The 12,705-nt window shown below is 42.2% G+C and overlaps 1 protein-coding gene across 1 annotated transcript in view; it reads right to left on the bottom strand.

The window, feature by feature from the left end:
• Positions 1 to 658: 658 nt before the first annotated feature.
• The window catches only part of LOC311236492 (uncharacterized protein), a gene marked incomplete at both ends in the record, with an annotated part of 104,419 nt that continues 92,372 nt past the window's right edge, over positions 659 to 12,705 (bottom strand). Inside the window, one exon of the mRNA XM_084324170.1 lies at positions 659 to 675. Coding sequence (XP_084180296.1) covers positions 659 to 675 — 17 coding nt within the window. The remainder of the gene's footprint in view (positions 676 to 12,705) is intronic.

The raw sequence follows: 12,705 nt of genomic DNA, 5'->3' as shown, positions 1-12,705 counted from the left end.
AACACGTTTCGCAATTATGCCACATCAATGTGGAACGCCCTACCCACAGCTGTAAAGGAATGTGAATCCCTACCCACCTTCAAAACCTCTCTCAAAGAGCACCTACGGGAGACTGCAATTCGAAACTGGCCCCTGTAAATGTCCAAACCCAACCCCCTCCAATGTACAGTTCCCACCCCACCTACCCAACCTCCTCCAATGTAAAGTTTCTTCCCCCTCAAATGTATACTCTCAAATGTATATAATGTATATACTCTCTTTTTAGAAAAGCTGTCTATTAATCAGAGTTTCCAACGCCACGGTCTATATGACAGGCACTGTACTCTTAAATAGTAGTGTATATTTGTAGATCTGGTATGTCATAAATATCTGGATGTAACAGTACTGTCTATCTGTATGTCATGTATGTCATATGTTATGATGAATAAAAAATCGGGGACCTGGCCTGATGTCTTTCTCTGGTCTGCATCCCCTTAACAATTGTGTGTATTGAGCCATACTGTATTGTACCCATTCTGCAATCTGTTAATAAAATGTTCAATCAATCAATCAATCAATCAATCAATCAATCAATCAATCAATCAATCAATCAATCAATCAATCAATCAAAACAAGGACCTGTGTTATTGGTTCTGAATCCAGTTGATACTCCTGTGGGTCAGATGTGCTTTTTGTCTACCAGAAATAACAACAGAGGTAAAAACATTTAAAGAGATTTCTATTTAAATATCTGCAAAGGGGCGGGGCGTGGGGGGGGGGCGCGTGACGCGTAACGTAGCTGATTGGTCCGGCCCTCCCTGACGTCACCAGGAAATACGGAAATGCCATGCAGTATCTCGTCCTAGCCACCAGGGGCGCCACCCTCCATGGCTTCACCTCGTTGTCTGTGGCTAATATAACGGGCTAATGCTGCTGATCTCTAACTCTGTTAACTCTCTGAACAGATCTAGATGCAGAGATCGTGTAAAGAACGGACTAACTGCAGCTGCTGGAGACACATTTTGAACTAAGGAGGAGTCGAGACTGGCCGAAAACTTCAGTGTGTTGTGAAAGTGAGACGAAGAAACACAAAGCAGGTTTGTTTCATCAGAAGGTATGTGGACATTGGACATTGTTCTTTGATCAATACTCAATAGGTATATGTTCCCGTTTGTGATTACGGTATTTCACAATTGCCTAACCTTAAATAATGTACCCAACAGTTAGACCAGCGGTGCTGCCATATATAAAACATTAGATGCGACATTACACCATAAATCATGGGATAACCGTCCGCCATCTTGCCTGGATATTGTTTAGACAGCAACTATGTTTGTCGACTGTGCAGCCTAGTTAGTAGTTACTAAGGAGGCTGGCATCACTTTATACACATGAGTATGGAGGAGATTAAATCACACAAGGCTCAACTACTCTCTTTCTAACACACACACACACACACAGTCACACACACGCACACACACACACACACACACACACACACACACACACTGTCTCTCTTACTATCCAACATGCACACACACAGTAGGCGGGGTGGGGGAAACTGTATAACTGTGTAAGCAAAACTGTACATTGGAATATCGACGAAATCATACTTGGTTCCAAGAAGAGGGTCTTGTGTATTATTGTACTCTTTTATTACCATCTAACTTACTGTATAGAAACTTGGGGAAACGCATACAAAACTAATCTGAATCCTATTAGCATTGATTGATTGAAAACTTTAACAGATTGCAGAATGGGTACAGTACAGTACAGCTCAATACATACAATTGTTAAGGGGATGCAGACCAGAGAAAGACTTTTGTCTTGTTTACATCAGGGTCCCCCATTTTCAATTCATCGTAACATACATGACATACAGATAGACAGTACTGCTACATCTATACATTTATGACATACCAGATTTGCAAATACAGTACTGTTTGTGATACGAAAAGAGTCCAGAACAGAAGTATATACATTTGACGTAGAAACTGTACATTGGAGGAGGTTGGGTAGGTGGGGGGGGGTACTGTACATTGGAGGAGGTTGGGTAGGAGTGGGGGGGGGGGGGGGTTGGGTAGGAGGGGTGGGTGGGGGACGCCTATTGCTTAATGACAAGCATAGAGTGCTGCTTTTGCTTCCGCGTTTTCCCTGATTGGCTGCGCCATGCCCCGCGGCAGGCGCGGCAACCGCAGAGCGGAGCGGCAGAGCGAGCGGAGCGGCAGAGCGAGCGGAGCGGCAAAGCGCGAGCAAAATGAGGTAACCGCCCAAGTAATACGCCATGATTTTCATTCGGCGCTTCAGCTCACCTGGCAGAGCAGCGGTCCTGCGGTTCGTTGTTGACGAGTTCGAATCCCATGAATCTTTTTTTTTTAACATGATTTTTTTTTTAACGTGTATTCTTTCGCCGGTTAAGGTTAGGCATGGTTAAGGTTAAGGTTAAGGTTAGGCATTGTTTCGGAGTTGGTTAAGGTTAGAACGGTTAAGTTTAGGCGCTGTTAAGGAGCTGGTTAAGGTTAGAGTTTGTCAAAGAGAATGGCAATATTTTTTCTATGGTTAAGGTTAGGCATGGTTAAGGTTAAGGTTAAGGTTAGGCATTGTTTCGGAGTTGGTTAAGGTTAGAACGGTTAAGTTTAGGCGCTGTTAAGGAGCTGGTTAAGGTTAGAGTTAGTCTTAGAGACAGCCTATTTCCGCACTGCCGCTCTCCCGCGTTGCCGCGGTCACATGGTCAAAGCAGCCAATCAGGGAAAACGCGGAAGCAAAAGCAGCACTCTATGCTTGTCATTAAGCAATAGGCGTGGGGGACACTGTACAACTGTACAAGCAACACTGTACATAGGAATATTGACAAGACCATACTTGGTCATTTTTACTGTACATTGGAGGGGGTTGTGTTAGGACATTTACAGGGGCCAGTTTCGAATTGCAGTCTCCCGTAGGTGCTCTTTGAGAGTGTTTTTGAAAGTGGGTAGTGATTCACATTCCTTTACAGCTTTGGGTAGTGCGTTCCACATTGATGTGGCATAATTGCGAAACGTGTTTAGTCCCTTGTTTGAGCCGAATCTGGGTTTAACATGATTTGTGGAGCTCCCTCTGGTGTTGTGGTCGTGGTATTCACTGACCTTTGGGAAGTATTTTGACATGTACATGGGTACCTTAGTCGTGTAGTGTATCTTGTAGACCAGGCCCATTGCAAGTTGCTGTACTCTGTCGTCTACTCTAAGCCATCCTAGGGCTAGGTGGGTTCTAGGAGTAAGGTCAAGTAGTAGTCTGACCAGTTTATTTTGTGATGTTTGTTGTAATCTTGTTTTTAGCGCCTTTGAGGTGCTTTGGTACCATGAGGTGCAAGCATAGTCGTAGTACCCTTGAATGAGTGCTCCTGCCAGAGTCTTCAGGGTATTCTTGTTTACCAGAGAGCAGATCCGGTACAAGAATCTAGTTCGTTGGTTGACTTTTTTTTATTACATTGGATGCCATTTTGTGACAGGAAAGATTTGCCTCTAGGATGGAACCTAGGTATGTAATTTAATCTTTCCTTGTGACAATATTGTCACCCACTGTAACTAAGAAGCCGTCGGTCTTGCTGAGTTTGTTATTTGATCCGAAGAGAATGGACTCTGTTTTACCCAGGTGTAATGATAGTTTATCAGCGAGCCAGATGCAGATTCTGCCGAGTTCTGAGCTGAGTTTTTTTTTCAACCTGTAACTTGTTCTTGTCAGACACCAGCAGGGCTGAGTCGTCCGCGAACAGGAACAAGTTACAGTCACAAGCTGACGACATGTCATTTGCATAAATTAGGAACAGTAGCGGTCCTAGTATGCTTCCTTGTGGAACACCACAGCTCACTGGGAGGGGGGGGGGGTAGGGTACCGTTTACCTCCACCATCTGTCCTCCCTCCTCCAGGTAGGATTGCATCCAGCTCACTGATAGACTATCAAAACCAATTGCTTTTAGCTTGTCAATCAGAATGGAGTGATTGACAGTGTCGAAGGCCTTTTGTAGGTCCAGCATGACCATGCCGCAGTATTTGCCCTCGTCCACCTCTTGTTTGATGTGGTCGTTCAAATAGAGAAGGCATGTGTCAGTGGAGTGGGATGTTCTGAAGCCAGATTGGAATTCGAAGATTAGATATTAGATTAGGGCTGGGCGATATGGCCTAAATATGATATCACGATATTTTCTGACCTTTCGGCGATACACGATACGCATCACGATGTTTTTCTTTTTTTCCCCAAACAATTCATTATGAGGCTTACCAAGACAGTATTTGAGTTTGCAAGCTAACATTAAAGACAAAATAAAATACCCATGCATTTAGCATTTTTATATTATATATTAGATTTAGATTATTGGATTATTAGATTATATATTGCATATATTTAGCAATGAGATATTATATGATTTAGATATGAAATATGATGAATTGAAAATGGGGGACCCTGATGTAAACAAGACGAAAGTCTTTCTCTGGTCTGCATCCTCCAGTCCACTGTTGACTGTTGTTGTATTGAGCTGTACTGTATTGTACCTATGCTGCAATCTGTTAATAACGTTTATATTCATTCAGTCGGCAAACAGAATCATTTTGATTGACAGTCGCGTCTGCCAATTACGTCACATCGCTTGCACCCGCCCTGCTGTTCTTAGCACCAATCGGCAAGCGCGTATTCATTTTTTACTTCCGCCATTGGAGAGCTCAATGAAAACAACAATGGCAGCGGTAGCTCGCCGCGGCCGACGTTTAGCTTTTAGCTCTGCAGAATGACTAAACGACTGGAGGCATAATGATTTTACTGCAACGGATGTTATAATAAAAGCCTTTCCATACATCTGTCTGATTGAAAACGTTATTAACAGACCGCAGAATGGGCACAACGGAGTCAGCACGGGCTGAGATATGAACGGCTAATGCTTGCTATATCTAGGTCGACCTCGGTCGTTGCTATGTAAATACGCTGATGTTATTGAAAGTGTAACTATATAACGTCAATGCCACAAAACGAATGCCTTTGTTATAGGGCTGGGCGATATGACGATATTATATAAATATCGGGTACAGTTCATTAACGATACACTTTTTCAACGTATCGTGGATATCGTGATGTTTTGCCCAAGAGGATTGTGTCGCGTCAATCTGTCTACACGTTACTCGTTCATATCTCAGCCTGTGCTGAGATATGCCCATTCCGCGGTCTGTTAATACAGTTTTCAATCAGACAGATGTATGGAAAGGCTTTTATTATAACATTTGTTGTAGTAAAATCATTATGCCTCATTTAGTCATCCTGTGAAGCACTGGTCTCCTACTCGACGGCCGCGGGGAGCTAACGTTAGTAGCTTTGTTGATGTTCAGCACACGGGACATTCAGGAAGTCAAACGCTTGCCGATTGGTGCTAAGAACAGCAGGGCGGGTGCAAGCGGTGTGACGTCATTGGCAGACTCGACTGTCAATCAAAATGATTATGTTTCCGTCAGAATGAATGAATGAAAACTGTATTAAAAGGTTGCAGAATGGGTACAATACAGTACAGGAGGAGACTTTCGGCTTTTTTACATAAGGGTCCTCCATTTTCAATTCATCAAAACATTTAGAGACATACATATATACAGTAGTTTCATAAAAATGCTAAAATGCTATTTATTGATTGATTGATTTAAAACTTTAACATATTGCAGAATGGGTACAGTACAGCTCAATACATACAATTGTTAAGGGGATGCAGACCAGAGAAAGACTTTAGTCTTGTTTACATCAGGGTCCCCCATTTTCAATTCATCATATTTCATATCTAAATCATATAATATCTCATATGCAATATATAATCTAATAATCTAAATCTAATATAAAAATGCTAAATGCATTGGTATTTTATTTTGTCTTTAATGTTAGCTTGCAAACTCAAATACTGTCTTGGTAAGCCTCATAATGAATTGTTTGGGGTAAAAAAGAAAAACATCGTGATGTGTATCGTGTATCGCCGAAAGGTCAGAAAATATCGTGATATCATATTTAGGCCATATCGCCCAGCCCTACTTTGTTATCATAAGTAGTAACTTTTGATGCAGTAGTGTGTGTGTGGGGCGGCGCTGTTCAAAAGTGTCAACGTGTGGACCAGATTGACGCAACACAAGCCTCTTGGGCAAAACATCACGATATCCACGATACGTTTAAAAAGTGTATCGTTAATGAACTGTACCCGATATTTATATAATATCGTCATATCGCCCAGCCCTATATTAGATATTTCTTTCCGCAAGGTACTTTTCGACCTGTTCGTATACTATTTTTTCCATGACTTTCGAGATGGAGGTAAGAATAGAAACAGGGCGGTAGTTGCCTGGGTCTAATTTGCTGCCCTTTTTGTGCAGGGGGGTTTCTCTCGCGATTTTGAAGTCTTTGGGTACGTGTCCCAAACATGATGCGACATGATGTGTTGAACTAGTCTCAGTGTGACGTAGTCACTAAATGCTTCAGACCTTTCAGGTTTCCATTCAGGGGGACCCTGATGGAAACAGGACAAACGTCTTTCTCAGGTCTGCATCCCCTTAACAATTGTGTGTATTGAGCCGTACTGTATTGTTGTACCCATTCTGCAATCTGTTAAATAAAGTTTTCATTCATTCATTCAAACTAGTCTCAGTGTGACGTCACTAAGGCAAAGTAAAATATATTGTTGGTTTCCTGTTGGTTGTCAGTTTGGCCATGGGTAGGTAGGGAATTTATTTTATTTTATTTCTTTATTTTATTCTTTCCCACGGCGACTATGGATAGGGAATTTCTTTATTTAATTAAAATGTTCACAACAACATGGATGCATGTACTCTGCCAGCATGTTTAATATCCATAATACTAAATGTTTGACTAAGATTTCTATGAAACTTTATTAAAAAAAAAAAAAAAATCGTTTTTTTTTTTTTTTTTTTTTTTTAATATTTTTTTTTTAAAACTCATAAAATATATTGGGTCGCACCTAAATCGGCAGGGTCGGTCGGCAACCGGAAACCAACTATTAATTTTGTTAGGCCTAAATGCTTCAGAGTGACATGATGTGTTGAACTAGTCTCAGTGTGACGTCACTAAATGCTTCAGAGTGACATGATGTGTTGAACTAGTCTCAGTGTGAGGTCACTAAATGCTTCAGAGCAGGGTTAGAAATTAACTTTTTTTTTCAGGGTTATCTTTGCCCCCCTTAATTGATTTTCGGTGGCTTTTTTTGTATTTCGGGGGCACTGAATTTTTATGATAACTTAACATAATAATTATAATATAATATAGCAAAAGTACGACCATTTATTAATCAGAACCAGGGAACAAAATAAGTATCGGCCAACCGCCAATGGCTGGTAAAAAATCTGCCTGGCTGGTAGTTTTTAAAATTTACCAGCCAAATGGCTGGTAAGTCAAAAAGTTAAGTTTGTTCCCTGAGAGCAGAGCTACACAGCAGTGCGCCTATTTTGCGAGCCGAAATAACGCAGGGGGCGAAATTAAAGCCCGCCGCCCGCCAGGGGCGCTCAGTTTTTACCTTTGGCGCTTGCCACTGGGGGGTCTGCCCGCCGTGTGGCGTGTAGACGTGTAGTTCATAACGATACTCTTATTTTGAAAATATGTGCGGGTCTCATTTCCGCTCCAAGCGCAGTTCCAGTCATAATATCGATGGCTCCGGCAGTTAGCAGCATTCAGTTCGTATGATACTCTTATTTTGAAAGAAACCGTGGCAACGAGTCATATCCGCCCAGCCCTGCAGCGGGATACTATTGGCTTCTGCTCCTATCAACATAGTCTAGACCGGACCTCCATGATTGAGCTACCATTACTGTTTAAACAATGACCCAGTCAACTATTCACTTTTAGTTTAATACATGACGAGGCATTGTCTAACGGTATCTAGCTGGCTAGCTACTGATATCAACAAATGCTCCAGCAATGGTCGACTCGAGTGCATAATACCTCCGTTCCCTCGTTAGCTAGCTCACATTAGCTAGCTCACGTTAGATCTATATGTCCCAGTAAACTAAATTGTCTTAACGTTACCTAGCGGGCTAGCAGTAGCTACAGATAGCTCCTGATATCAATGTCTTATAACATTGATTCAATGCGTATTGTAGCTGAGGGCATGTTGAATGTAGAGCGCCGGAGAATCCTTGCATGCTGAATGTAGAGTATTAGTATAGGGTCCCGCTGCAGCACAGGAGAATCCTTTTTGGAGCTGGAGGCTACTAGAGTACACACAGACAGTGGAGCTGTTTGCAGATAGCGAGCATTTTGACTTATTGCGTGGTGGCGATGTCTTGCAGATAATACAACTACAAGTATGATTATATAATATATATTTTATTAAATCTTTTTTATATAATATATATATATATTTTTTTTTGATCCATTTTTTCTCCCATTTTTCTATATTTTTTTTCTCCCATCCCAATTTCGTATCATCCAATTCAACCCTCCCCTGTCACGAACGCTGTTTCTTGCCTCCCACAAGCCGGCTGCAATGTGGACTAAGTCATACATAGCACAAGTCCCCTCCGGTACTTGAGGTAACAGCAGTCGCATCTTTTCACCTGCGCAGCTCGATCTCTCAGTGGCGAGGAGTAACGCGTGGGAGGCTCACGCTGCCCCCGACACTTCCTGATTCTACTGCGCAGGCGCACCAACCGACCTGTAGGAGTCGCTATCCACAACGCCCGATCCCCACCCATCAGTTTCCCACCCCCTAATACGGCCAATGTGTATTAGTATGGACGGCCAGCTAAACTGAAAGCAATGTGGAGCGCTGGGCTCGAACAGGCAAGCCCAGCGTCTCCGTCATTCGTGGCGAGTGCCTTGCCCACTATGCCACGTAGCCGCCCATATATATATATATTTATTTATCAAAAAAAAATTGGCAGGTAAGAAATATGCTTGGCGGGTAGATTCTTCCCATCTACCCGCCACTGGCCGGTGAGTCAAAAAGTTAATTTCGCTCTGGAAATAAGTCTGTGGTTTTTTTCTTCTTCTCACAACGGGTCAAATGCATCTAACATGCATTGCATCGTCGCCATTCCTTTATGCCCACATCGCCCGAAATGAACGTTATGTTAGCGTAAGCTAACAAGCTAATCCTGATCAGCGGCAGAGCCATAGAGAACAGCAGACGGTGTGGACTGGGGAAAGGGAAATGGGGGGGGGGCACTCTCCCTTTCTCTGTGTGTGTGCGTGCGTTTGGAAAGACGATGAAGTCACTAGTCAGGACTCAGGAGAGGAGTATATTGTAGTAAACTGAGGATTACTGAGGATGCACAGATAATGTTGCTATTCAAATATAAAAAGGTTTCGAGAGGAGTGGAAGTTTGAAGACTAGACTACAATATGATGCGGGGGTGGTGAGTTGAAACAGTGTGTGTGTCCCCGACCCCACTTCTATGTTTCAATAAATTATTTGCATTTAAAACTATTAACGCTGACTCATTCCTTCAGTCCACTCAAAATTATGCTAATATTCCTTATGTTGTTTATGATATTAATTGAAAATAGCATATGAGAGTATTATATAGTAATAATAACACATGGCGATATACTAAAAAGCTATTTTGAATTTTTGGCTGGTAAAAAATATGCCTGGCTGGTAGTTTTTAAAATCTACCAGCCAAATGGCTGGTAAGTCAAAAAGTTAATTTTGTTCCCTGAGAAGCTAATTCATGCATTCATATCTAGCCGGTTAGACTACTGTAATGCACTTTTCACAGGTCTCCCTAAGAAAACCACAGAGAGGCTTCAGATAATCCAAAACTCTGCAGCCCGACTGCTAACTAGAACCAAAAGGAGAGAGCACATTAGTCCAGTCTTAGCTGCTTTACACTGGCTTCCTGTAACATTTAGAATTGACTTTAAGGTCCTTCTCAGGGGAGGAAACTAACTTTTTGGCTTACCAGCCAACTCGCGAGTATCTGATTTTTTTTACCAGCCAAACAGATTTTTTACCAGACAAAAAAAATCGCTAATTGTGATAATTACTTCTTGATTTTCAATCATAGTAAATTAATCACACTGTCTCTACTCTTCAAAATATTACATCATTAAATCACATATTAACATGAAAGAGGGAACTATTCTGGACTGGGTTGGGCTGAACTGGGCAGTGAAAGATGCTGGGTTGGGCTGGTCTAGGTTATACTGAATGATGAATTGAAAATTAATTGAAAATGGGGGACCCTGATGTAAACAAGACGAAAGTCTTTCTCTGGTCTGCATCCCCTTAACAATTGCATGTATTGAGCCGTACTGTACTGTAGTCTGTACCCATTCTGCAATCTGTTAAATAAAGTTTTCATTCATTCATTCATCACAGCTCAACTACTAGGAATGTGTGTCTGAAATGTGTGCAGGAAATATTCATCAGAAAGGGGGGACATGATGGAGGGAATGGAAAGAGCAGGTTTGACAGGAGCAGGGTTGAAGGGCATATTGGAGTGTGGAGGAAGTGGACAAGGCATTAAGCAAACAGGACTGAAATGGGGGACCCTGATGTAAACAAGACGAAAGTCCTTCTCTGGTCTGCATCCCCTTAACAATTGTGTGTATTGAGCTGTACTGTATTGTACCCATTCTGCAATCTGTTAAGTTTTCATTCAATCAATCAATCAATACTGGGTTGGGCTGGTTTAGGTTGGACTGAGTTGGGCAGTGAAAGAACCAAGCATTTCACTGTAATGTAATAGCTAAATAAAACAACTTGAACTTGACTTGTTACATTTGCACTCTGGTTGTATGCCAAATGTATTCTGGTTGTACTGTACTTGTGCTGTAAGATGACAATACATTGGAACCGAATCGACAACGCTAGGGGTTCAGCAGGTGTATTCTGAATGCCAAGTATGACAACATCACCGTTGTGAAGGGCATATGGGCGAGTGGTGATATGGGGGGAACCCGGTAATAATAAAATGTCACTCGGCTGCATTTAAGCAAAGCCGCTCAGTATAGTCGTCCACTATGTTGAATGCGCGTTATGGTAGCTTGTTACATGCTAGGTAGCTAGCCGGCTAATGCTGGTTGACTTGTCATTCTCATCCGACTCGAAGGAGACGCGTCGCATGCTGTTGTTCGCCCCCATGTCAGACCGCACTGATATACGAAAGCGACGACTCTACATGCAATTATTTTCATCCACTGATGTGTTTTTGTTTAAGTTTGTCTACGTTGTCAAGCCGGCTGCCGGTGGCAGGAGTCTGTAGGTCCGCTCGCAGTGATCTGTCCACTTCCCCTAGATGGGCGGCATCTTCTAGAAAACGAGTGTTCATTGGAGGAGCTTAGAGCGCATCTGTACAACGATGATGTTCATTGGTTATGGTCGGATTATTGAGGCGCAAATGGGAGGAATCAAGGGGGGAGTCAGAGTTCGGCTTGTGCCAGTGAGCGAATCAGCAGATTGCAGAATGATTTTTTTGTTTTGTTTTGTAATTACTAGTACTCGCCAGACTGGCGAGTGCTCTTCATGAATTACTCGCCAAACGTAAAAAATACTCGCAATTGGCGAGTAAAGTGGCCTAATTTCCTCCCCTGGTCCTTCTCCTTACATACAAAGCTCTAAATGGACAGGGACCTAGCTACATCGCCAACACTCTAATAAATTACACACCAGCAAGAACACTGCGATCATCAGCTGCTGGACTACTAGAGGCTCCCAGAAGCAGTCAAAAGAGGGTCGGTAATGCAGCCTTTATCAACTATGCCCCAAAACTATGGAACAAACTACCCCAAAACATCAGGGAAGCCAACTCGCTAGACATCTTTAAAAGACAGCTTAAAACCTATCTCTTTGCTCAGGCATTTCACTGATAGATATCTGCTACCACCTAGTGGCAAGAGGAAACATCAGGGATATCCTGACACAACTTGTATTTACCTGCACTATTCTTACCCTGCCTACTCTTATACACTGCCTATCAAATTCATGTGTCGGTTATTGCACTTTTTACTTCTTACCGATGACTATTTTAAACTGAATCATTTTAAACTAGTTTTATTATTTGCTAGATCCAAATGTGAAACACTGTGATTAATTGTATTACTGAATAGAGAGCGTATTAGGATGCTAGATGCCAGGGTTAGAAATAAAAAAAAAAATTCAAGGGCTTTTTTTGCCCCCCTAAATTGATTTTCGGGGGCTTTTTTTTTATTTCGGGGGCACTGAATTTTTATGATAAGCGGTAGGTGTATATATATATATATATTAGAGCTGGGCCGTTAACGGCGTTAACGTGCTGCGTTATCGCGAGACTAGTATCGCGCGATAATATAATTGACGCCGTTAATCTTTTTCACAACGTTGGGTCTGTATTGTCCTTAAATACTTGCCGTAGTTCCCAGCTGTGGTACCAGGAAGTGATTGCACTACCGGAGCTGTAGTCAGAATAATGTGTTAAACTAAAGTAGTGGTCCGGTAATCATTGTTATACAGGTGAGGTTAAGAAGTCCTCAGGATATAACACAATTCGGCGATGAGGACGTCTGAATCTGCACAATGCAAGAAAAAAGAAGTCCGTTGCAAGCTTTGTTTACATTATTAACGACGCGAGTTAGCATGTTAGCTCACGTTACTCGGGTGGCACTGGGAAACATCTACAAGAGGAGGAAATCCACTTTACACACTAAAGGAAGGATCGACTGGACTATCGTGAGTGTTTACAACAGAAATGGCTTGGGTTATTGGAAATATTGGACTGTTTGATGACAATCTG

Source organism: Notolepis coatsorum (genome assembly GCF_963971535.1).
Source record: "Notolepis coatsorum genome assembly, chromosome: 11".
NCBI lineage: Eukaryota > Metazoa > Chordata > Actinopteri > Aulopiformes > Paralepididae > Notolepis > Notolepis coatsorum.
Note: the sequence above shows the minus strand (reverse complement) of the source record. Positions and strands in the feature narration are given on the sequence as shown.